This window comes from Electrophorus electricus, chromosome 14, assembly GCF_013358815.1.
Source record: "Electrophorus electricus isolate fEleEle1 chromosome 14, fEleEle1.pri, whole genome shotgun sequence".
In the NCBI taxonomy this organism is placed as follows: domain Eukaryota; kingdom Metazoa; phylum Chordata; class Actinopteri; order Gymnotiformes; family Gymnotidae; genus Electrophorus; species Electrophorus electricus.
In genome coordinates this window covers 11313986-11340055 of record NC_049548.1, presented here as the reverse complement: position 1 = coordinate 11340055, position 26070 = coordinate 11313986, and the positions used below count along the sequence as shown (strand labels likewise).

The following is a 26070-nucleotide window of genomic DNA, read 5'->3' as shown; positions in this document are numbered from 1 at the left end:
TTGTTTTATTAGGGTCATATAAGCTGCCAATTTGTAGTGTCAATTTATGGCCAAACAGCATCGAAATTTGTGCTGTTATTCTGGGTTTTTTCAGGTTCTTTGTTTATAACTTTGTTTCTAATGTTTGAAAGAGTATTTAGTTGTCATAAGGTTCTTTGGTGTTTATGTAAGTGGATTTAAGCTGTTTCTCTCTTTCACACTCAGTTTTTATCTCTCTCCTTATTTTTCATCTCTATTTCTCTGTCTCACCCCGAGTTCAGCAAACGGTCCTTCACACAGGGTCATCTGGGTCACACGGCACCTGTCCCTCTTGACCAATGTTTCAGGGGTGCTGTAGCCCCCCCGCAGGATGTTCTCCTCCGCCAACAAACTCTCCAGTTCCGGAGTGGATCCACCTGTGACCAGCGTCCGGATCAATGTCAGAATGTTATCATTGAAGTATGTCTGTTAGAGAGAGAAACAGAAAGGGAAAGAGACAGAACATAAGCTTTTACAGAATCTGATAAAATAAGATCTTTCATCACCCATGGCTGTGTGTGTTCTTGTTTATGGGTGTGTTGTAATGGTCAGTCATTTATGTACTGTACCTTTAAGTTGTGTCTGTGTGGAATGCGTGTGCAGGTATGCCACGCAAAGAGGGTTTTGATTTTATTTTGTGCTGTACACAACAGAGACTACTGGACCTAGCGCTTCGTTTGTCCTTGTTTTCATTTCTCTAAGTAAGGTGTCTAAGATCTTAAGATGTTTTCTACAGTTCATGTATGAACGGTCATCAAGATTTTGAGAACAGGCCTGTGTCATGTAGTGAATAAACCAGCAAGAACACTGCCAAACTAAGTTGAGTCTGACTTGCATCTCCTCCACATGCTTCATGTGTTAAATTGGACTAACTCCAAAGTTACAGTGTGCTTATGTATGGAGTGTGTGTGTGTGTGTGTGTGTGTGTGTGTGTGTGAACACACTCACAGCACTCATTAAAGAGTCGAGTACACTAACAGCAAATGCTGTCCCACATGCAAAGGGCTGTGTGAGGTACAGCTCATTTTCTGGGTCGTCTTCATCATCTTGGTCCAGGTACTGTACATTACCATCATTCACTATGAACATAAACACACATTCAATTACACACAATATAAACACAGATACAACGCAACATATGCATAGCCACATAATATCACCCAAACATACATATAAGACACACACACAAAACTAATTTGTTTGTTAAAAATAGCAGTACATTCTTGAAAGTGGTTATTAGCTAACATATAACATATAGAGACATTATGAGTTCTTTGTGGGTTTTAAACTGGTGCTATCAGCCAGTTTTATCTGCCAAATAACACACCAGAATGGCTATATGGCACTTGAACAAAAAGGAGAAAGAAGGTGAGGGAAATCTAATGCACACACAAATTCCTTTACACACAATACAAACACAGTATAAAACATACATACACAATATAAACACATATACAACACACCAGCATATGCATACACTCAAATAATATTCAATATTACCCAAACAATCACACGTGTTTCTTACCAAGCTCAGTAATCATAGGGATTGAGCTTCCACATCTCCTGTCCTGTATCACACACATTGAGTTCTGCAGTCTGTCTGCTTTACCTAGGGACAGAACACACACACACACACAGATGCACAAACTCAGTGTTCAGCAACCTAGATTTAGCTAGGGTTTGTGCAATATATGTGTGTTTTGTCACTTGAGTGATCATGTATGAGTGATCATATACAATGTGCATGTCAGTGTGTATGTGTACAATGTGTTTGTGTTTGTGTACAGTATATGCATGTTTATCAGTTTCTATTTATATACAATAAATGTGTCTCATATGTCAGTTTGTGTGTGTGTTTGTGTACAATAAATGTGTATTATGTGTTTGTGTGCACTACAGCCTTGTTTATATGTCAGTTTATATGTGCTTGTGTACAATATATATGTGTTTATCAGTTTTATTTGTATAATAAATAAATGTGTGCCTGTTTATGTGTTTGTGTATAATACAGCCATGTTTATAAGTTTGCATGTGTGTACAATATGTGTTCTTATGTCAGTTTGTGTATGTGCAATATATGTTTGTATGTCAGTTTTTATGTTTTTGTACAAAAGGTTTTTGTGGGTTTATGTTTATTATATGCATGGTTATACGCCAGTTTGTAAGTGTTTCTGTCTTCCAACAATATGTTCATATGTATATGTCAGTTTGTATTTGTGCTTTTTCTGGAGCAGCATCAAAGAACTACCATGCTGAATAAAGAATTTGTAGTAACAAGATCATTCACTCCACCCACAGGAAAGCCATGATGCCAGTGATCAGAGCAGTTGATTATCTTGGCATTATACAATACATTTGCAGCACAAGATCTGCTGGCCATTTATTTCACTTATTATGTACATTTCTGAAAATGTACTGAGGATTGGACCTCTGTGGCTTCAGTAGTGTGTACAGCCGTGTGTGTGTGTGTACTGTTGGTGATTATTGGTACCATGTGAGTTGGTGAAAAGGCCTATGGTGTCTTCAAATTGCATAGATTGGATGTTGAGTGAGGCCAAGATGCTTTCCTTATCCTGCATTGACACATCATCTTCAAGATTCTGATTGCCTGAGATGATGACGCACATATCACACAGGTTGATGTTCACAGCCCTCAGATTCGCTCTGCTCAGAGGAGAGCCCTTTACGAACACATAAACAACAAATAAACAATACAAAATTAGTCAAACACATTAGTCAAACACAAGGTAAGCCCTTTCAGAATTCTATTTGAAACAATTTTACTCAGTTGACTTGCTATAAGTTCAGTTATAAACATTTGTAATAAATCAATTTTACTATTGACCCTTGTAATAATATCAGTGGTTTGACCTAAATACAGCTAACCTTTTTTACTGAAGCAGTAGACTAATATGGCACAGGAAGGACTTTATTCACAGATATATTAGCTTGCCCATAACTCTCAAATGTTAATACAGCCAAGGCACTTCAGAACCAATCCTATACTATCGGCTGGAGCAAACTCACGGGTAAGATGGAGACTTTGGGGAAGTTGCTGAGTGTGTCCCACTCCTTCCTTATGTAGTCCAGTGAACCCACGAAGATGATAGGCTTCAGCTCATGATAGTGGAAGTTACTGGCTCTGAGAGGCATCACCAAGTTTCTCAGGCCCATCACAGCCGAATTCACATCACCAAAGATGCACACCACCACATGGCCGCTCACAACCGTCATCAATGCTTCACTTCGGGTCTGAGCAGAAAGAGAAAGCGGCTCTGTTAGCCATGATTAAAACAGTTATGTTAGCCACTCTAAAAGGGCTCTGTTAGCTGTAAATATACAACTTTTTGTAGCACTATTTGCCAAAATTAAGCAGATTCTAGCACCATTTGCTGAGAATAATGCAGCTGTTATACAGGTGTTTTCAGTTCATTTTATCTATTATTTATGTCTTTATTTAACCAAGATATGTTCTCATTGAGATTAAAAATCTCAATGTCAATGGCCAAGTTAGGCAGCTGTCATGATTAATCCATTCAAGATTCTGTGTTCCGTGTTTTTTCCTGTCTGTGTACCTTAGTTCAATTCCGTAGTTTCGTTTTCTCCGACCCTCGTTTAATTTTCAACACCTGTCCCTCATTTAGTTCATGCATTTAAACCCTGTCTTGATCCCTGTGTGGTTGCTGTTCATTGTGCATGTTTCTTGACTCTGTGCGTATATATAATTTTGAATCATTGTATTAAGTTTGTACTCCATGCCTTTGTGTTTCCTAGCCTTCGTGTTTCTTAGCCCCAAGTTTTCGTAGCGTTTTGTTATAGCCTGATACTCCTGTTTGCCTTCATTTATCCTAGCCCTTGTTTTGTAATCATGTATCCCTGTACACTCCGTGTTGGTAATATGACACTGGACTGCTACAACGACTCTGATTTTGGATTTGCCCATAATAAATCTCACTCCATACATGCATCCGCCTCCTTACTGCTCATCATTACAGCAGCAGCACTGACAAGGTTACAGACACAATTGAAGACATACAATGGAAAATAAATTCAAATAAATCACAAATTCATACGATATCCAAGAAAAAGTTGTCAATAAAACAATACCATTCCTTAGGGTCCCCCAGCCAGTCCACATTTTCATTCTGTTCCAGCTCCAAACACACCAAGAAAGATAAGTGAGTGCTGTAGTCCTGATTACTCTGGGTTTTGAAACCAAATAACAGTATGCATCCTCTAGAAGTCGCTGAGAACTGGAGCAAAAATTTCCTCACTAGTGAAAATATGGAAAGGCTGAAGTGTCTAAGCTAAGGGTCGGATCGTTTTAATATTTGTTTCTTCTTCATCTCATCAGTATTATTAGTTTCACTCGACTGTGTGAAAGTGAGCTGTCTTCCCACCTTTAACTAGCTTTCAGCCAGTTTAGCTATGAGTAATTTTTTACACAATGATTGTTTCATCGTTAGTGGGATGTTGGCATGGTCTCACAAGGAGAGACATTATAAAGAATGATAAGACATTTAACCACAGCAGACCAGGACTACATTCTCTATCACTGTTCAACCAGAGGATGCAAGTCCAATAATCTGGGTCCCTTAGCCAGACTACATTTTTAGACTATTGGACTGACTGGGGAACTTTGAAAACTGAACCTCCCAGTTAAACTAATAGTAGAGTCACCGTCAGTGTGTTCATCACTGTGTATGTTGAAATGCATCAGTACTTACCAATATGACATTCTTAGTGTGTTAGACTACACCAGAACTGACCAGTATGGCTTCTTCACTGTGTATTAGACTACAGCAGTACTTACCAGTACGGCCTTCTCAATGTCTCTGGGGGGGCACCAGTGGAACATTCCTGTGAAGTCAAACTTCTTCATATTGTCATCCATCATGTTCATTGGTGTTCTGGGGGCCAGCAAAGGTTTATGTCAGGACAAAATGGAGAAAAAGACTTAGCAGTCTTAACTTACCAGGCTAAACCATTGTGGCAGTAGTGGGGGGAGCATGACTCCACCACCCAAAAAAGGAAAAGTGCAAAACTTGACCCACCTTTTCATTGGTTTACGCTCAGTTGTAGGGATAAGGAAGAAATCATATGTTATTAGGCCAGAGTTTTACCTTGAGATTTGTGGAAAAGGGTAGGTTGAATCCCTCATTCCTTCATTCTGCTGTTTTTTCATAGATGACAAAATAGATTCTGACTCTGCTTCACCTGCAAAGACACAGACATCAATTTGACCTAAAGTCACGACAATAACCTACTTATTTGACCTAATGTCACCACACTAAGCCACTTGTTTGACCTAAAATCAGCACACTAACCTGATTATTTGACATGCACAGCCAGAACAACTAGTGCTCAGTTTTCAGAAGCCAAAAATTCTGGTGACCAATAATATCCTTCACTAAAATTTGATAAAGTCTTATAGTCTCCAACTGAATAGAGACTCCAGCAATATCTGCCAAATGATAAATCAATCATGCTGTTTATTGCTATGCTGTTTGGCACCAGAACAGAAACAGGACTAGCAACAGTCACTGGGTAGAAGAGAAGGTGAAAGAAGATGAAGGAAGTCTTACACAAACCTGTACACACAGAGATAAACAGGAGGAGACAAAAAGAGAAAGAGACGGATGTGTGTGTGTGTCACGGATTCCATGAACTATGCTCATCCCAGCACTGCCATGCCCACCTCTTCCCACTGATGTCTATTTTGGTTCACCTAGATATTAATTAGATGCACCTGTTGACTATTTTCTCCCTTACTACCCTTCTATTTAAGCTCTCCTCCCTTGCACTCTCTTTGCAAAGTATTGCAGCTCTCATGTTGCATACCAAGCCTTCTGTGTATGTGTATGTCTTCCTGGTTTCCAAACTCTGCCTATTTTACAGACCTCATCTCCTGCCTGACCCCTGGACTCCTTCCGGACTCTGCATCTTGTTTTTGACCTTGAACCTGCCTGACCTCTTACCAGACTTGCTCAAGGCCCTAAAACCTCTCCCTTCAGTTCCCCCATACACCATAAACTAAATAAAAACTCTTGTAGTTTACATTTACATTTATTTACAAACCCTCTTGCAATTAGAATCTCGCCTTTGTGTGTGTTTGCCTTCGTTACAGTGTATATAAATATAAATAAATATAGGTTGCACATCTGATGATGGACCTATGTCCGAAATATCTTGTTGAAATGGAAATGGACATATATGGACAGTAAAGTGAAATTGCTTGTTGTGTTGTACATGTTGTGTTGGACAATTTTCCAGTTCAGATGTTTTGCATGAACTTAATGGACTTAATATACAATTTACAATTATACTCAATGATATGTGTCCTGATATAGAGTCAAAAGCAATCAACATATGTCTGGCCAAATATATGTAGACAGCGCGACATGCATTGCCAGTGGCATGAATAGTGCTGCAATATTCATGCCTTTGGCAAATTGTCAAAATCAGGTGAATTTTAACTTGTAAAACCTAACATGGCTAAGCTATTCTTGCAGGAAATTCTCAGAGAAGTCAGCTCCCCCAGGGACAAGACACAGTGGTGGTAATATATGGTAATATACTTATTTAATCTTAGTTAAAGTCTGTCCTTAGCACAGAATTTTGAAAAGATGACATCCACATATACATTGTGACTCCATCCATGTTAACCTATCATCAAGATAACCAATAGCCTATCTGATTCTTATTTTAGCCATGTGCAACAATATGAGACAGGACTGCAACACAGTCTGCAGCTAGTCTGCACAGCAGGTAGAGGACACCTACCAGCAACTACTGCTTGAAGCTATAAAAAGCGTGCAATTTAAGCTACACCAATCTCGTCTTCAGTCCACATTACTGATTCCCAGAGTAAGAAAATCACTTGATTCATGATTGTTCTTGGTCCGCTCATTGGCTGGGTATTACTTTAGATGTTTGCTTGATGCTACTCAGGTACACACTAGAAAAGACTCAGTAGCATTCTAGATCTTTAAAAGTCTTTCTCTTCACCAAAGTCCACTCCTAGTTAATAAAATGACCTCCTTCTCGCCTCAGTTTTATTTTATATTGTTATTAGAAGTGAGCCTTTGTATTGTAGAGTTCATTTTGAGATATTGAATAAAAACTGTCTAGATGTTTACAGTCTATTAGAAATTGCCCAAGATGACAAAAACATTCAGATTCCTGTTGCGGATGCAAGGAATAACAGCATCTTATAATTAACTGTAAATCATTAACCAGGCATGGATTTCTGTACAACAGCACTTACTGTGAACAGGTGAAATTTGTGCTCTAAATGTTACAATCAGCTCCACGCTTAGACCAAAGGGGGATGTAGGAATCATGGCTCTCATTATGGTTCTGAAACATTTACAATACTTGACATGAGCGGAACTTTGGCCCAAGAAGACATTCAAGAATCCCTTTCTGTAAGTCCTTGTGAATTGGTTTTTGGACCTTTGAAGCATTTGAAAGAGTAGTGATATAGCACAAATGTTTTAGGCTATATCAATGCAATTTGTAAGAGGTTTTATAAAGTGTGGGATGTTGCTCAGGAAACTCTGAAGTTGGCACAGGCAAAAATGCAGGAGACTTTCAATGGCAGTGTCTCATAGTTTTAACCCAGGAGACTGTGTGTTGGGTTTGCTGCCTGTTTCTGGTTTGTCTCTGGTTTGTCTCTTGCAGCTCAGGTTTCTGGACCATATGTTGTTGAAAAAAAGTTGAATGAGATGGGGCCTGGCCCCATATACCCCATAGTAATGTAGTAATGTTCTTGTTATATTTTTTATGATGACTCCTGAACATCGGAAAGGTTCTCATGACACACACTTAAGGCATATTTGGAGAATTTAGATCATGTTAGAACTCTACTGTCATTATGGTATTGATATGTTATGATATGAGTAGTCGTTATAGTTATAAGCACTGATATGTTCCTAATAAAAGGTTACTTCTCCATATGTTTCCTGTGGTGTGGTTTTAGACTTGTCACTGTTTAGCTCCTTGCTTTATGTCATGTCTCCCATATCTGTAGCTGTGGGCAGGTAAGGTTAAGTTCCTATAGGTAATTTAATCTATAGATGTGGTAGGTTAGGGGTGGTGCCACTTTTGTATTGTTTGCCAGGAAAGATAGGCAGGTAAGGCATTTTATTCTTTTCATTCCTTTGGCACTTTCCAGAACTGTGCTTGTTGGTCACCTAAAGCTATATTTGTTAAATCATATGGTACTTTTTTTCTTTCACCATTGATGTGTTTGTATTGTCTTTATTGTTGTTTGTACATTATGAAAGGGATCATGTAACACATGAAAACCTCAGCCACCTTTATGGTGCATTACCCCAACTCTTATTCACAGCTCTCCTTATCCACGGCTCTTTCAGCTACTTCAGCTGATTAGATCAGCTGGGCAGACAAAAGAATTTCAGCATGCCACGTTGTCTCTGGTCTTATCTCTCTTGCATGAGATCACTTTCTTGATCCTCATTTCTATCTGGTAAACCTAAGTCTAAGGAAAATGTTTCTGCTGATATCCACTTCTCTATGTCCTAGAAGTTAACCCATTGTTCTATGTTTTAATTTCAGATCCTACTGGTGAAATTACATATTTGTTTTCACCATAACTCTATCCATGTGCTAACCATGCTGTGTTTCTATCTCAACACATGTTGCAGACAAGTTCCCCATAACCCCTGGTCATATATGATATACACACACAGACTCATGCATACAAATGCAAACACATGCTCTGGTTTCACTTCAATTCCTAAAATGAGATTAGTCTATATAGGCATCATGCTATCTGGCTGGTTCATTGATTCTTTGTTCACTACTCTGTATAATAAAAGTCAATTTATTTAACCCTGTTTGTCTTATCACTTGGATGTTGATTGGAGCCAAAATACTATTATTAAGCTCTTAACCTTCAGAACATGCTTGACTCATTATTATTTCCAATTAGAAATTGGTATTAACTAGTTACTGCACCTGTACCCTCTAGCAGATCTGGCATACTCAATTAAATCACTTGATAGCATTGAATATTCTTAAAATAAAAATAATAATAAAAATAAATAATAATAAATAACAAAATAAAAATAAATAATAAAATTTCTTAGGACTAATATAAGTATCTGTTTACGGATTTGCAGCCATCTACCTGCAACTGTATGTCAGAACTCCCAAACTGAATGCATCCTGTTTTTGGCACCCTGTTTAAATGGCCTTTTAAAATATGCTTCTGGTATGAGATAACTTTAGATTTTGTCATATAAAATTCTATTACCATCAAATCAACTGTGTGACATGTTTAAAAAGTATATAGTATGTTAGTAAAGTTCTTTATTTGCTTGCTTATGTACAAATGTGTTCCTTTCCTTCGTAACCTAACACAAAATATGCAAGCCTTTAGTTACCACATTACTCACGTAGAAGTATTATTGTATAGACGCCTCACTTGCCTTATTTGTTTAAGCGATTTATACATCGATTGAGCACTGGAATCAGATAAAGTGTAGCTCATGTGTGTGATGCTGTTTGGTGAAAATGACATTGTTTTTAGTGAATATTTTGATCGTCAATGCATTTGGACATCAAGGAAAGGAAAAGGCTTGTTTTAGCTGAAGTTTATGTGAAGTTGTTTGGGTGCAGTTATGAACTGGAATCTGAGAGATGGTTTAGTGGCTTCTAGCATAGACTAGCTACAATTTTTGCATCACAAGTCATTGGATGTTTCCATTCATTGCTGGAAAAATTCATAATCATATTTCATAATCATAATATTTTCAGCCTTTAACAATGAAGCTATAATGAAGCTAATATTGTCTTTTAGTACATTTTTCTGAGGTTTTAGCAAAAAAAATAATAATATTGCACCCTCGATGTACAGTGATATAACTTTGTGTGCATTTAGAGAGGTTTTCGGGCACTATGGCGATGTCTAGCACATCTAGTAGAAAATATTGTGTTGGTACTTAGTGATTTCATGTATATGCTCAAAATTGTTCAGTTTATTAGATAAGACCCTGGTGAATGAGGAAATGTAGAGAATGACTAAAAATGAATCTCCAGCATCCAAATACACATTATAAACACCCAAAATAAAAGGTGTTTTTTATTTCCTTCTTTTTTGAATTTCTATCCTTCTCTCTCCCTCCATTCTCTTTCCATCCATACTTCCCCAATGTGTTCCTCCTCCTTCCACCACAATCTTCGCTCCATCACTTTGCCTAGATTCAGACCTCAGCTCACACCAGTCTCTCCTTTCCAAGTTCTCACTGGAAGTAACATGGGCAAAGTTATCCTACTACAGAGGAAAATTTAAATGAATCATCAGTATCTGATCCATGCAAGCTTTTCAGTATTTTTTTCTTCTGTCCTCAGTCTCAGTCTCAGGCTTCTTTTTCTTTTCTCTCCTCAGATGAAATTCTTCAACTCCTGATGTCCAGCAATCCAACTACATGTCCGCTGGATCCCATTCCTTCCAATCTGTTCCAGACAATCTGGAGATTGGCTTCCTTTCATCTCTGTCATCATCAACAACTCCTTATCCTCTGGACATGTACCAACTGTGTTCAAAACCACCGAGGTTATACAAATCCTCAAGAAGGCCACACTCGACAGCTCCAACATAACCAAATACATACCAGTATCACTTCTTTCTTTCCTCTCAAATGCCCTTGAATAAGCAATATACAATCAATTATCTTTTCCTCACACAGAACCAGCTACATGATCCTTATCAGTCTGGCTACAAACTGGCACATTCAACAGAAACAGCTCTCATAGCAGTGATGGAGAAACTTTATGCGGCTAAAGCTGCCAAACTGTCATCTGTCTTCATTCTTCTGGGACTTTCAGCAGCCTTTGATACAGTAAACCACAACAATATCCTCTCTGTTCTCTCCAGCCTTGGTGTGACTGGCTCTGCATAAAAATGGTTTCAGTATTATCTGAAGGAACGGTCCTATCAGGTAACATGGAGATATCATAATTATCATCACCATTCTATTAATATTACTATTATTATCACCAAACTGAGTAACTATGAAAGAGTTGCTCTCTGCTGCCTTCTGCTAGAACTCATCAGACTCATCAGCAACAGAGCATTCAGCCCTGGCCCCATATACTCAATCTGTTGTAATGTTTGTTTTATACTTTTTTACTACACTAAAACATAAAGGTAAACACAAAACACAATTTGATCAAAAGTAAAGTTGTTTCTTGCCAAGGTTAAACTAACTTTGTTGGCAAACTATTTTTAAAAATATGGACTTGTTTTTAATCTAACAGAACTAAAATGAAGAAAACAACAACAACAACAAAAGAAAAAAACAGGCAAGGAATAAATTACCAAAAAATATTTTAGAATTAGAAATTAATTAGATTTACTTCGATACACTACAATTTAAGAAATATCGGACAATAAAAAAAATCACATTAAAAGAAATGCAAGTATACTATGAAGTTTATTTTTGTTTATAAAAGAACTGTAGTTGTCAAAGGCCAATGAAACATTGGACCAAGCTTCCACTTGGAGGAAGCTAGTAGGCTGAAGGAAAATAACTGCAGGTTAAAAAACAAATGTAGGGGGAAAAAGATCTGACATACCCATTTGTATGATGATTCTATTTTCATATGAAAGAAAAATAATAAGGCTGAAATAATAGCTATGTAACCCTGTTTGAGATATGCAAGGCTATATATATATATATTTTTTTTTTAATTAACACCTATTAGACTGCAAGAGAAATTATGCACTCAAGGATCCAGGCCTGGCATTGGATTTGGTTCAGTGAAAAAGGATAAACAATGGTGTTTCTGCCAGGACAGTCCAAAAGAAGCGAGTGGTAATAAATTCAAGGAGCATATTGAAGTATGGTGGACAGGACTTTTCTTAGAGATAAGAATAATACTTTAAAAATGTCTCAGCCAGGACAAAGCAGTACCATAATAAAGGTAAGCAGAAACCTGTCAAATTCTGCAAGTTAGATGGAAGGCCAAGTGTTACATGTTTGTGCTACTGCAGGTGTTTCTTGCTGTTTTATTCTTGTTTTTATCTCATCTATGTCCCTTATCACAGATGATTCACTGTGCCAGCACAGTCAGACATTGTTAAAATCATTCAGTCACTACATGCCAAATAAACAATTTGGGATCAGCACCCTTGACATATAAGCGGTACTTCAACACCCCAGAAGAGCAAGCTGGTTAGGGGCAGTAGAAACATGTGAGTTCTAGGTTTAAGGTGGAGAGCGGTATTCCATTGCATTTCTATGGAGTATGGGATGACAGCCTTCAGAGTGACATGTGACATCTGTCAAGATTGGCCTGACCAAGAACTACCCTTAAAACCCAGACAAACACTGTTTTTGGAAAGATGAGTGGGCATTGCCTGAAAAAAAGTGGCTCTATGCGCAACACACACCTTATGTTTAGATTGGGATGTGTGTGTATTTACACTTATAGAGAAGGATGGTAGTTTCTGTGTGTGAGCTAAGGGATCCCTGTTCATGTCAGTGTTGTCTAAATTGACTTACATGTTCTTGTGTGATTGTATCTGATGTTTCATATTGTTCATATTTTATTGTTGATGTAACTATGGAGACTCTCAACTGTAATGGTTTATATTTTAATGGTGACAAAGTGGATAAGTGAGACACAATTATGGCAAAATAGAATGAAATTAGGACAAACATATGAAGGCCACAGAGTGTTTATTGTTATGTGTTCTGGTATATAGTTGTGTATGAGTTATAATGGCATGATAATACAAAAAAATAATATTCATTAAATGAGTTAAATAACATCCTTACATATCTCTGGATGATCACGTACTGAATAAAGTGTGATGACATGAATGCATCACTCATGAAAAGTAAGACCCTGCAGGGTCATCATTCTGGAAGTGCAGGGAAGGAAGGTAGGACTCCATAGAGTTCGACCCTGGACCACCACCAGGGCTTCCTGAAAATCTACCAAGGGAGCTCTCCCCTATTGTAATGACAGGGATATGCCCAACAGGAAGGAGGGTTCCTCCACATGGGTTGGTTTGGGTGGCTACACTGCTTCTTTCCTTTTCTCCCCTTCAATTTGACTCACAGCATCCCTCGGCGATTGGTGTTTCTGTAGCATAGGAGGCAGGATGCAAAGACAAGCCATAACAAAACAAACATTTATTAAACAAGACAAACAATATGAAACTAAAATGCAAGGAATAATATGGAACCTGAGCAACACAAAACAATACAAGCAATAAACTGGTTTAGAAACGATAACAAAAATACACTAGGGCAGCTGAAGCACAGCATACATGGGTTAAACACCGATAAAGACTGATGTCTGTACAGGACCTTAAATATACATGTTAACAATGGAGAACAAGGAACGGGTGTAACACATGGGAGGGATGTAGCAACAAAGATGAAGACACACACACACATATACACACAAAACATCACACAAACATAGGGAGGAGTCTAGGAGGAGGGGCCATGCCGTGACAATGGGTGGATATGGGACAGTGGGTTTTATTACCCAATTCTGTAAATGAGCAAAAACATACAAGTTTTAAAATGTCATAGTTTCCTGATTGAACAAACACCTAGGGAATGTTTTTGCTACATCCCTGGAAAGATTTGCACAGAAAAGCTTCACAGTATCTCAAAGCCCACCTCCCTCCCCATAAGAAACAATGTAAAATATATCAGTTTTGGGCATACCAGTAATACCAGTACAGCAGATTGGCCACTTTTGTTGGGCTTACTTTTCCATGGTTGTGGTCATACTTGTATTTTTTATAACCCTAACAAAGAAACCAAAGAGTTAGAAAAATGGTGTGGTAAATAGAGGCAAATGAAGAGAAGGTTAAGACACCATACACAAGGTATCCATACACAACTTTGGAAAAACAGAATATATACAGGCTTGGATGAGATTACACACTGGCAAACAAGCAGCCACAAACTGAAAAGTGTGGCCTTTGACAAGGTGGGCAAGATTAGAGGTACCTGAATTTATTTTTGCATATAATGAAAGATGAGAAAGAATACAAGAAGTTTGGACAAGTTCATAACAAGTTCATAACAAGTTCATAACCAGAAATAACTACAGAAGTAAATACAAATGCTCAGAAACATGTGCAGACATTACTTTGCAATGTTAAACAAAGTAAGATGGCCTTATATAAGGAGAAAATAGAGAAGTAATTAGGACGACCTCTAGGATGAGGAGCAGGTCTATCAGGGTGTGATCTGTGGAACTCAAGGAGCAGGGAGGGATCCCGCACATCCCTCTGCGGCACCCTACATTTCTCCTCAGGATCAAACCCCTCCCAATCTATCAGAGATTGGATACAATTGCCTCTCCTTCTGGAGTCCAGTATTTCTTAGCCCTCCACTTCCAAGGGAGGGGTGGTGTCCTCTTGTATATGGGTAGACAGTGATCCTGAAACATAAGGCTTGAGGAGCAAAACATGAAATGACAGAGATATGCAGTAAGTATTGGGTAATGTTAATCAGTACGTAATATCATTGATTTTCCTTAGAATTAGGAAGGGACCCAAGTAACATGGCTTGAAATTACTACTCCTTTTGATGTGCAAATACCTGATAGATAACCACACTCTACACCCAGGCTTAAAATCAGGAACGGATACCCTTCGACAGTTTATATGGCATCGAAATCTCTATATGGCATGTCCGATACATTGATGAGTGATTTCCCAGACATGTTCACTCCTTTGCATCCACTTATCAACAGAAGGCTCAACATTCCAAAGCACAAATGGGGGATGATAACCTAAGATGCAATGGAAGGGAGTAAAACCCATTGCAGAATGAACAATAGAGTTTTGGGCCATCTCTGCCCACACCAAGTACATTGACCACTCATTTTGCTGGTCACAACAACACAATACAATACAATACAATTGTCCTAATTCTTGGTTCACTCTTTCAGATACAATATCCTCTGATATCTCAAAAACACTAAATACATGCAGGTACAACAACTCTACGGTCTTGAAGGCAGATGGCAGACCAGGTAAAGGCACAAATCTCACTGCCTTATAAAAATGGTCTACTACAGTAAGGACACAAGTAGTGTTATCTTCTGATTTAGGCAGGTCACTTACAAAGTCTATAGCTATATTTGACCAAGGTCTCTCTGGTATGGGAAGAGGCATCAGCTTACAAGCAAGTAACGTCCTTGGTGTTTTGGACTGGGCACAATTCAAACAAGAAGAGATGAACTCATGTATGTCCCTGTTCATTGGCTCCCACAAGTATCGGCATGCAATCAGCAATTCGCTTATCCTCTCCAGGATGGCTGGTGGTAAGTGAAGAGTGAACCCAACTGGATGTGATCTGAAAATTGTACTGGTTAAAGAATAGTGACCATCTAGCCTGGTGGGGGGAAAGATGTTTGGTGTGTTTAATGTACTCGAGAGATCAGTCAATACAACAAAAGGGTGTTTGTCCCCTTCTAGCCATTGTCTCTATTCTTCTAGTGCTAGTTTAACCCTCTGAACTCTAAGGGCATTGTCTCTGTTTTTGAATATTTTCTTAAATTCAATTTAAAGGTTCTTACTCATAGGATGATACCCATGTTTCATATCAAAATGTTCAGACAAATCTCAGCTGTCTTCGTAAAGAGGTACCATTTGAACTAGAGCAATACATATGGCCATAAAGATGAAGATATGAGGTCCAATTTTAGAATGTATCATATTTCGTATGAAAACATACCTTTACTCATGTGAACCAACTGTTTTGGTGTTTGAAATAAGTTTACCAAAGTGTTTGTTTTACAAAGCAGTGAAATATATGAATAAAGTAGCATGAATACATTTAAATGTATTTATTTACACACACACACACACACACACACACACACACACACACACACACACACACACACACACACTAGTTTGTAGTATATATAGTATGTGTGTTTATAATGCACACACTATACTAGCATACTTTCACACAAAAAAAAAATTTAAAAAGTAAACTTTTACTAACATAGTCAATTATTTTTGTATTCTTCTTCACCAAAGGAATCAAACCCCTCAGATTCTAAATCTCAGTTACCTTCCTCACTACTTTTCAAAATCACTGCAACTTCAGCAGCTGTATATTTGTTGCTGTAACATTTGGGAGTTAGAGAGCGAACACACTTGTGAAGTGACAACGCCTCAGATGTGAGAAGGAACTGAATCACAAACTAGGGAAGCCATAATGTGAACAACAGACAGACAGGATAGAATAAATGAACAATAAGTTTAATAACAGAAACAGACTAACCAGAGAGACACAATACAGAATAGAATGATGGAACAAACAGAAGAATAACAGGCTAACAGGGTGAGGGCAAGAACTACATGAACTACAACAAAGGAAATAAAAACAAAGGAAAGACTAATGGAGAACAACAATGAGGTGTAAAACTGGGACAACTGGACACTGAAACGGGCTACTTAAGATAGACAAACAATAACCAAGAAAAAATCACAGATAAAAGAACTAAAAGCAAAAACCAGACAAACCTAAACTGAACCATAGCGACGGAGCAACACCTGACAAGGAATGTGAACAGATTATCACAAATAATAAGACAAATGCGAACAGGGAAAGCAACGTAGACGAGAGCACAGAAAGAAAGTGCAACAGACAAGAGAACACCTGATGAGGATAGAGAACAGAATAACACTAGCGAATACGAACAGCGAAAGCAACGTTGAAAGTAACTTAACCTGGAGCACAGAAAGAAAGTGCATAGGAATGAGAAGAGAGATCGAGAGAGATATACCTATACAATGACCAGCGATCACGGAACAGGAACAAGGTTTAAATAGAAGTACTATCGAAGGACCAAAAAGGAACAGCTGGAGCTCAGGGGGAGGAAACCATAGAAACAGACGATAGTGGGAAAACAAGGAAGTGGTTAGGTAGCCAGTGAAACGGGGGATGCTCCGGTCTGCAAGCGTGACAGTTGCACAACATTTTAGCTAGCTAGCTGGCTAGATGTCGATTTGATGCTTTCCTTTTAACAAGGAAGTAAGTGGCACCACAGTACAACTGAAATTCAGTATGAATTGCTTATAAATGTTAGAAAAACCTAAGAGCTTTTAAAGGTCCTTAGGAGCCAACTGACTACAGCTTACACTTTTTAATCTTCCATGGTAACCCCAGTATCACTAATAATATAACCAAAGGAGGTTTTCTGTAAATGTAATGTGTATTTCTCTCCCTTGGTATAAAGGTTATTCTCCAGTAGATTCTTTAGCACCCTCCTCACATGAGCAACATGCTCAGAAAGTGATGGTGAAAGCCTGGAAAACTGAAGGTGCATTAGCAAAGCCTGAAGGCATAACTCACAGTGCCTGGAGGAGGTTACAAAGGATTGTATTTCATTCATCCTCTTCCTTTATTCACACTAGGTTATAGGTACTTCTCAAATCCAGCTTTGTGAAAAAATGTGCCCCTTTCATTTGTTCTGATGCAGATGGTACTAGTGGCAAAGGGTAAGGGTATTTTATTGTGACATCACTGAGCCCTCTATAATCTATACAAGGACATAAACTGCCATCTTTCTTAGAGATAAAAAATCTGGCTGCTTAAGGAGATCTGGAAGGTCTTATGTATCCTTGCGCTAAAAGCCTCTGTTATATAATCCTCCATGGCTTGGTTATCTGCTATGGACAAGGGGTAAGGACGTAGTCGAGAAGGAATGCCTCCCTCTATCAGGTCAAAAGCACAAACATGAAGTAGGAGTAGGTTGGCTGCTTTACCTTGACTGAATATCTCTGTGAGGTCCCTATATTCCTCAGGCATGGAAAATTCCTTCACTTGGTTCCAGGCTTTCAACTGAAGTGGAGGCAATGACTAAACAAGGTTTCTTAAGACAATTTCTGATCAAGCTGCAATGTCTGGCTTCCTCCAAGAAATCATCAGATTGAGAACCTTAAGCCAGGGTGGCTCAATACTATTGCATGAATAGTCTTGGATATGATCAAATGAAAGAGCTGAGTTACTCACCGTTTTATCATGTGAGATACAGCACGTCTTCTGAGTGTCCCCTCTGTTTCTATTCATACAATGTTTCCTGACTCCCCAGATTATAAACATATGAGGTGGTATCTCCATGTCCTCTCTTGGGTGCTGAGATGCAAGTTGTCAATCTGCTTCTCCTCTGCTCTGTATTGTGGAGGAGTGAGATCAGGTTGTCTTAGTCTTTTACCCCTTCCTCTCTCCTTCAAGAGGTGATCAAGATGAATGGAAAGTGCAATAATTTCCTCCAGAGATTTAGCCTCATCCTGGCTGGCCAATTCTGTGAGTAGCTCAGTCTTAAGTGCTTCTCAATATACAATGGTTAAAGCCACCTCATTCCACCTACTACTCACCGCTAAAGGGTGATCAAATACCTCTTCGAATTATGTTGTGAACAGATAATAATTTCTGGTGATCTCTCCTCATTCATTCCATACTGCATTGGGCCATTCCAAAGATCTCCCACTGTATTTACATTTTTACATTTACATTTATGGCATTTAGCAGACGCTCTTATCCAGAGTGACTTACAAAAGTGCTTTGTCATTTACACGTAGAATATATCCAAGTACAGTACAGTAGGTTAGAATTAAACATACCAATGAACTAGAAGACTGTAGAAATACAGGGATGAATGCTGATACCTAGAAGTGCAAAATACATAAGGTCTTAAACAGTGATAAGTGCTATAAACAATAAGTGCTAGAGTTTGTTAAACAACATAAACAATGCCCTACAGTAGGTACTAAATTAGTCAGTCAATAAGGGAGCAGTGTCAGTTGTCCTTTAAATATTCTGCAAATAGATGGGTCTTCACTGTATATTGGGCTCGAAGGCCAGTAATACCCCATTTTGAAAACAAGAGGAAATTAAGTAGATCAAGTAGACTAAAATTATAAGAGGTAGTCAAGTAATATGCAGGTATATGAAAAAGCTGAAGCAGAAAAACATGAAAAGATTAACAAAAAGAGAAACAAAGAATAAGTGAGGCTGATAATATTAAAGGCATTTAACAGAACAGCAAGAGAGGTCAAGGGAAAGGAGCCAAGAACAGAAAGTAATAATATATCCTCAGTTGCATGCAGAGAGCCAATAATTTAAAAGCCACATTATAAAAATTGTAAATCAATAGACATGATGTCAGAAGGTGTCAGAAGTAGTGGGGGAGAGTTGAGAAGGGAGTGAAACATGAGACAATAAAAGATGGCAGAGAGACCAAATCAAAGGGGAAATGCAAAAGTCTATGAAGCAAATTCCTTCAAAGTATTTAAAGCGCTGTACAGGTTACTTCCTTCCCAAAACAAAGAAACTTTGCTTTAAGTTTAAAGTCAGTGAAACTGTTACAAATTCACATTTAAAAAGTTTAAGAAAGGCTATGAGCAAAACTATGGATCATTTTTTTTACCATTTCAGAACTGCTGAGAGTTCTGCCAGGTTACAGATTTACAAGATTACAATGGTGAGAAAACAGGATTTTTTTTAACAGTAGCTGCATCAGAAATGGATAAAGCCTTTAAAGAACTTTACTAACACTCCGTATACCGTTTAAACATGTCACACAGTTGTTTTGATGGTAATTGAATTTTCTATGACAAAATCTGAACTTATCTTATACCGGAAGAATGTTTTAAAAGGCAACTTAAAAGGGCAGGCACGTTTTTGTGGAAATTTTACCAGAAAAACACGATGACTTCAGCGTACAATTTCTGGCGAACGGATACATGTAAACGGCTGAAAATCGGTAAGCAGGTACTTATATTAGTCCTAAGAAATGTTATGTTGATAAATGTACTGTACTTTAAGAATAATCGATTTAATCAAGTAATTTATTTGAGTATACCCGTTTGGTCCCGCCTTCGGGCCCGCTAGGGGGCGTTGGCGCGTTAAAAAAAAAAAATCTTGGCTGAAAATATGCAAAACAGGAAAAAGATGTGTTTAGTGAAATAGGTAGAGCAGCCTGAAAAATGTAATTGCTGTTTCCCTGCCAGAAATGTAATTGAAATCACATCTACCTAAAAAAAAAAAGCCATCACACTGATTTTCTATTTATTTTGATTTGACCATGGAAAAGATCACATTATTTTGAATTTCCTGGGCAGTGCCTCGTCAGATATTAACACCAAAAGCAAGATACGCTGTCATGTCTGTCCATAGCGAGTCCTCCTCTTACCTGCTGAGGATGCCATTTCTGGAATATTGTTATACACCAGCTCCTTATTACAGGTCACTGTTTTAAACCTGTCTCACCTAAGTATCTGTGCAAAGTTTTGTAAGCCCTAGCACTGCAATCCCAAGAGTTTCTTTGTATCTGTACTTGTGGTTTTGGCTGATTTTCTTTTTTCTTATTGTTGGCTTCTCTGGCTCTCTGGTATTTTTATTCCTGAGGTTATTCCTGCCGGTCATTTCATTTACCCCTGTAGCCTGCTGTTTGTTTTGTTTGCTTGTATGGATGTATTTCCCTGGTGTTTTATCCTGCTTGTGTCTGACTACAAATTTGGTGTAGCAAAGATGACTTCTTATCCAATTGATAAAAAAATTGGTTTTGTAAGGTTGAGATGTCTCTCCCCCTGCCCATGAAAAGGCCCCTGTTGCTGAAGATGCCTAGCAACAACAACAACCATAAAACAGCACTAGCTCAGGGCTTATCACCGCTGCCTGACCCTTTGACTTTCTGCTCCCTTTACCAGGACATCCTACGTGTCATAAGTTCACAGATTGGAATGCAGGAACCTTCTACCAGCTCGTCATATTGCTTGAACTATGACTCTAAATTCCATCAGAGTTCAATTTATCAGGACAACCAAATTTTTCGATACTCATCCCAAGGACAAAGGCACTTCCACATGAGCTATCAATATGCATAAAACATCTATTCATCTTTCATAGGTTCATAGTACAACATGGTGAGGAGATGTCATGTTTCAGACACAACCAGACATTTGCAGATTGAAAAAGTTGCAGATTTATTTTATGAAACACAAGCCAATGCAGTAGTCAAAAAACAGTCAAGGGTCAGAACCAGCTCTTTGAGATTATCAGAACCAGGGAAAACAGAGTCAAAGAACAGTCCAGGTCAAAACCCAGAAAATCATACATCCAGACAGACAATTCCAAAAGGGGTATGGCAAAACCAAAGGTAAGTAAACAGAAGAGAGTCAGCATTAAATACAGATGATAAGATAGACTGCTTGGTATGCCCCATGAAATTCAGTGGCAATACAAAGACTCATGAGAACTGGTAGGTATAGTCAGAGGAAATTAGCTACAGATTTGTTGACGATTGTCAATGACTGGCTGAGTGTTCATCTGGGTTGTAATCAGAATGCTGGGAGTTATAGTGATCCGGGAAAATGGGTGGCGTGACAGCGCTCCCCCCAAGGAGTCCGGAATAGCCGAAGAACGAGACAACCACAACCCTTGTAGACTGCTGAGCTGCTCCAGGACCTCTCAGAACATGTCTGGTAAGTGCGACTCCTAGGATGGGGAATAAGCTTGTCAAGAAAACATGCATGAAAATTGGACAGGAGATGGGGATCCAGGATGTCAGTGAGGGGCAACTAACTCTGCTCCACATATGGCCATACCCCTCCCAGCCAACCAGGTACTGAAGAGACCCACTCATCCTCCTGGAGTCCACAATGCTTTGCACTGCATTTACCAGGGTACCGTCATACTTAATCTGTGGAGTTGGGGTAAGACCTCATCCAGGGGGCCTGAAACCTCTGTCTTAAGCAGAGAAACATGAAAGGCGTGAGATATGCTGTAATGAGGCAGCAGATCTAATTGGTGCATAATGTACCAAGGCAAAACCAAAGGTAAATAAACAGAAGAGAGTCTGCATTAAGTATAGTCAATAGAAAGGAATGTTCTTTATGCACTATGGAATTCAGTGGCAATATCTTGCATAGAGAAATGAAAACCAGCAGGTACAAACAGACAGGAAATTAGCTGGAATTAATAGTCCAGTGATGAGGATCTTGTGAATTGTCAATGATTAGCTGAGTGTTCCTCTGTGTTGTAAACAGAATGCTGGGATCCAGGGTGGCAGGATAAATGTTGATTATATATTTCTTTTCACACAGGTACAAGTTCTACAAAGTAATAAAAGTTTAATGTGGTGTTCATAATGACTTCAAATGGTGTAATTAGCTAAAGTAAAATCTGGTTATCATCTTTAAATTGTGGTGTTTGCTTCTATTATTTTGGTAATTTGTCCATTGTTTTCTTACTTTCTTTATTGTCTGTTCATAATTGTTCATTATTCACCAATATTCATTATATGTTGCTTAACTCATGTTCATTATAAACAAAATTGTTAACTACTTCTAATTGTGTTTATTAGTGTATGTACCATGCCAATCCAGCAATTGTCAGCACCATCAGCAACGCATAGAGGAAGCTTGCATCAACAGAAGAAACAGGGTGTGTCTAAAGCATGAGGAATTCAGGTATTTTTAAATACCTTGATCAGCAGAACTTCATTCTCTCTCTGGTTTTTCTTGCTATGAAGTTAGACCTAAAAGATGGACTCCAGCACCTCTCTCTCAGGTTCTTTCTTCACAAATCACCATGTGGACAGTTAACAGCAAACAGATGAAAACTGTACTTCTTAATTTAATTAACTCAAGTAAAAGTGGAATCTACACTAATGTTTGATCAACATTACCACAGCAACAGATTCACCGAATTACTTCAAGGAATCAACCCACTACACAAAATATTTTAGCCAAACTTAGGAGTTTGTACCTTTCAACTTATAATAGGAAAGGAATGAGAGTGACTTTTTAATTGCTTTACATATGTGTTAAAGTTACTTCACTGGTTGCAAATGTCATTCAAAGACAATGAGGTATGGAATTGTTCAAGAAGTGTTTGGTTATTTTGTTTTAACTTTGTTAGTGTTGAACCCTCTTAGATTGAATTAAAGAAATTTCGTCCCATTGTTAAAACCAAGGATATTGATATGCATGAAGCCTGAATAGGTGCAACCCCTCCCTTTACACGTACCTGATAAAAAAGGGTTTTGATAGTTTTTGGGTTTGGAAGAACAAAGCTTATGTAAGAAGAAACTAATTTTTCTTAAGAAAACAAGTCAATAGTCTCTTACTTAGCAAATTACAAAAATCAGTCTTATTTTATATACTTCTTTATTATCTTTTGTTTGTGTTCATCAGAGAGTCGTAAGAGCTGATATTTCCCTCCTATGTTACCAGTTGGTATCAACAGTAACTTTAGTAACTGTTTATTAATCAAATTAGATGAGTTAACTCTTCCCCGTCACCTATGACATCACCATCACTCCTAATTAGTTCCCCACTTTACTGTTCACAATGAGTTTCTCTCCAGATCCTCCTATTAAGACTGTAGGCAAACTTTAAATATTAATTTGTTGATTGTTTTCTTTTTGGTTTTGATCGATAAGTAGCTTAGCTTACCCGCTTGGTTACTTCCATAGGTTGCTTAAAACAATGTATTTACTTTTTATTTCTTTACTCTTTTCTTTATTGTTATATGTTATTATAATGATCCTAGTGAACTAGACACACCTGGTCATTAATAGAATCTTAGTCAATAATTGTTGTGCATGTTTTTCTTATCTCTTCTTATTCAATAATCATACCTTGGTAATTACGTCTGTGAGCCAAGAGTGATATTATTATGTTTGATAGATGAGAAATAATCACATATCGAAATGGCAACTTTCATGAATTGAGACTGAATTATTAGCCATTAATAAATTAAATATAGCCGCAAGCAGCAACTCCTGGTCAAGCACCAGTCTCGCAAGTGTGACAAGTATCATGGACTCAGAAACCACCCTCCATGGATACATGATATTATGACTTTGTTTGTATTTTCCTGAAGATGAATTTCCTTTTTTCCTGAAGAAAAAAGGTGGTTGCAGTAATGTGATAATGAAATAAAGTGTTCTGATAGAAAGTGCAAATTTGAATGAGGTGCATGCAAAGTTAATAACAATGTATAGACAGACATGTAGACATATAAATTGGGATATCCCCTGCCAACTATCCAATCATTAAAGGTTTTAAAATGTTTACAATGCCACTTAGGTATTTCATCCAAAAGCCTGTCATTAAAATGGGAAGTAGGTAATTGTGCACTGTACATTTCTGTTTAGATGTGAACTACTTATCCTGACTTTTGTCCATCTATAGATTTAAACATGAGGAGTGTGATTATATACATAGTAGTTAGTTTCAAATTCTGGGTTCAAGCACGTATAGGCTCATGAGACACAAAGGGCTCACAAGGCCTACAAACCTTAGTGTTAAATGCTTTTTAATTATATAAGATGAATTCTTTTTTTAAATGACATATGACAGTAGTTTGGGCTTTTAATTATTAAACCTATGAGATAGTTTGGTTTATTTAGCTCTTATTTGAATACACATTTCAAACACTTAAAACTGCATGATTTTAAAAGGTTTAAAAACTAATAGTACACTGCAGTGACACATCCAGGCCCAACCAGTGTTATGGCTATCATTTGCCTGAAGTTTGCCGCCATCCAGCCGCCATCATTTGCTGCCACCCAGTGACGGACTAGGCTCAAAATATGCACTTAACCAGAATGGTTAATTTGCATATGGCAGCCATATTGTTTATCAATTTCAAAAGTTTTTGATAATTATTGAGGGTGGGATTGTACTGATTGTTTTGACATCAAGATTGTGGTGATCGGGTGAAAAACATAGGACTAGTTCTCAAAAGTAGGTTTTACATATTATGAAAATTAGCAAACAAAAACAAACTAAGTGGGTGGAGCTAAGGAATTCTTGAGGGGTTTTTTTTGTTTGTTTGTTTGTTTCACTTGAGACAAGGAATTCACTGAACCTAGAAATTTGTTTCTTTTTATTTGTGAAAGTTATGGACTACAACGCATTTGGGTGTGCCACAGTGCAACCTATACTCCAACTGGCCTGGTGTCGTGTGCCCGAGTGGCGGGAGGGACTACTACTTATTGACTAAGATTTATGTCTATAGGACTTACAGTTTGGTCTGCACAATTTAGTTTTAAGGCAGCAAAAGAATAATAATAAGAAAAATCTTAACAAAAATAAAAAGATTCTAAGCACTAAAGTGCTTGAATCCCAATTAAAATTAGTCAATTTTACTTGTTAATCAGGGTGGTGCCCCAATTAAATGTATCCACTGTAACTGACAATTCATTAAAAGTATAAATCGCTACACTGGAACAGGTGGGTCGTTTCCTTGTCCATTGGCCCAAAGTCACATGCGCAAGCTTGTAATCCAACAATGCGATAGAAAGGGGACCCTCCACTACTTGAATAGCCTGTTCTGAATCCATCAAAGGGTAAGGCCTGCATCTTTCATGTTATCAGTTGGTAATGGTAAAGTTAATGTAATGTCTATGCATCAGAACTGGATTAGGTAACTATTTTTTCCCATTTGCTAAGAATTATTCTGTCCTGTTTAGTTCTCCTCATAAGTTGCTTTAATAATACTCTTTTTATTTCCTTTTCCCCCTACCTCTTTATTTATTTTAGCCACACTTGGTTCACCACAAATCTTGTCTGGTTAATTTTGTTTGGTTAAGTTGGTTTTAATATTGCTTTATTTTAGTGAATTAAATACGTTTGGTCATTATTAACATATTCTTCAATTTTCTTTATGCATTTTTCATTTATCTCTGATTACTCAATAAACAAACCCTTAGCTTCAAGGCTTGTGATTCAAGAGTGGTATTCCTAATTTCAGTTAGATGAGAAATGATCATATTGTCAAACTTGTGGCTTTTATCAGTTAAAATCATTAAAATAAAATCATTAAAATAAAAATAATTAAAACTAATGAATTTTCCCTGTTAATCAGGGTAGTGCCCCAATTAGTCTTATCAGTGTTGACTAACAATTTATAAAGGTGTTAATAATGCTACATGGATATCTCTGAATTAGACCTATACTTGAGTCTTACTTGTATCTGTGACACAAAATTCAGTATACCCCTCAAATTGAAAAGTGACTGC

At 37.8% G+C, this 26070-nt stretch overlaps 1 protein-coding gene across 1 annotated transcript in view; it reads right to left on the bottom strand.

Annotated features, from left to right (window-relative positions):
- Nucleotides 1-26070, bottom strand: part of LOC113576346 (calcium-activated potassium channel subunit alpha-1-like) — an 87052-nt gene that overhangs the window by 8049 nt on the left and 52933 nt on the right. The window contains exons 21-28 of the mRNA XM_035533370.1: nucleotides 6850-6873; nucleotides 5143-5220; nucleotides 4832-4953; nucleotides 3046-3270; nucleotides 2510-2699; nucleotides 1544-1627; nucleotides 967-1097; nucleotides 250-444 (exon numbers count right to left, since the gene is read on the bottom strand). Coding sequence (XP_035389263.1) covers nucleotides 250-444; nucleotides 967-1097; nucleotides 1544-1627; nucleotides 2510-2699; nucleotides 3046-3270; nucleotides 4832-4953; nucleotides 5143-5220; nucleotides 6850-6873 — 1049 coding nt within the window. The remainder of the gene's footprint in view (nucleotides 1-249; nucleotides 445-966; nucleotides 1098-1543; nucleotides 1628-2509; nucleotides 2700-3045; nucleotides 3271-4831; nucleotides 4954-5142; nucleotides 5221-6849; nucleotides 6874-26070) is intronic.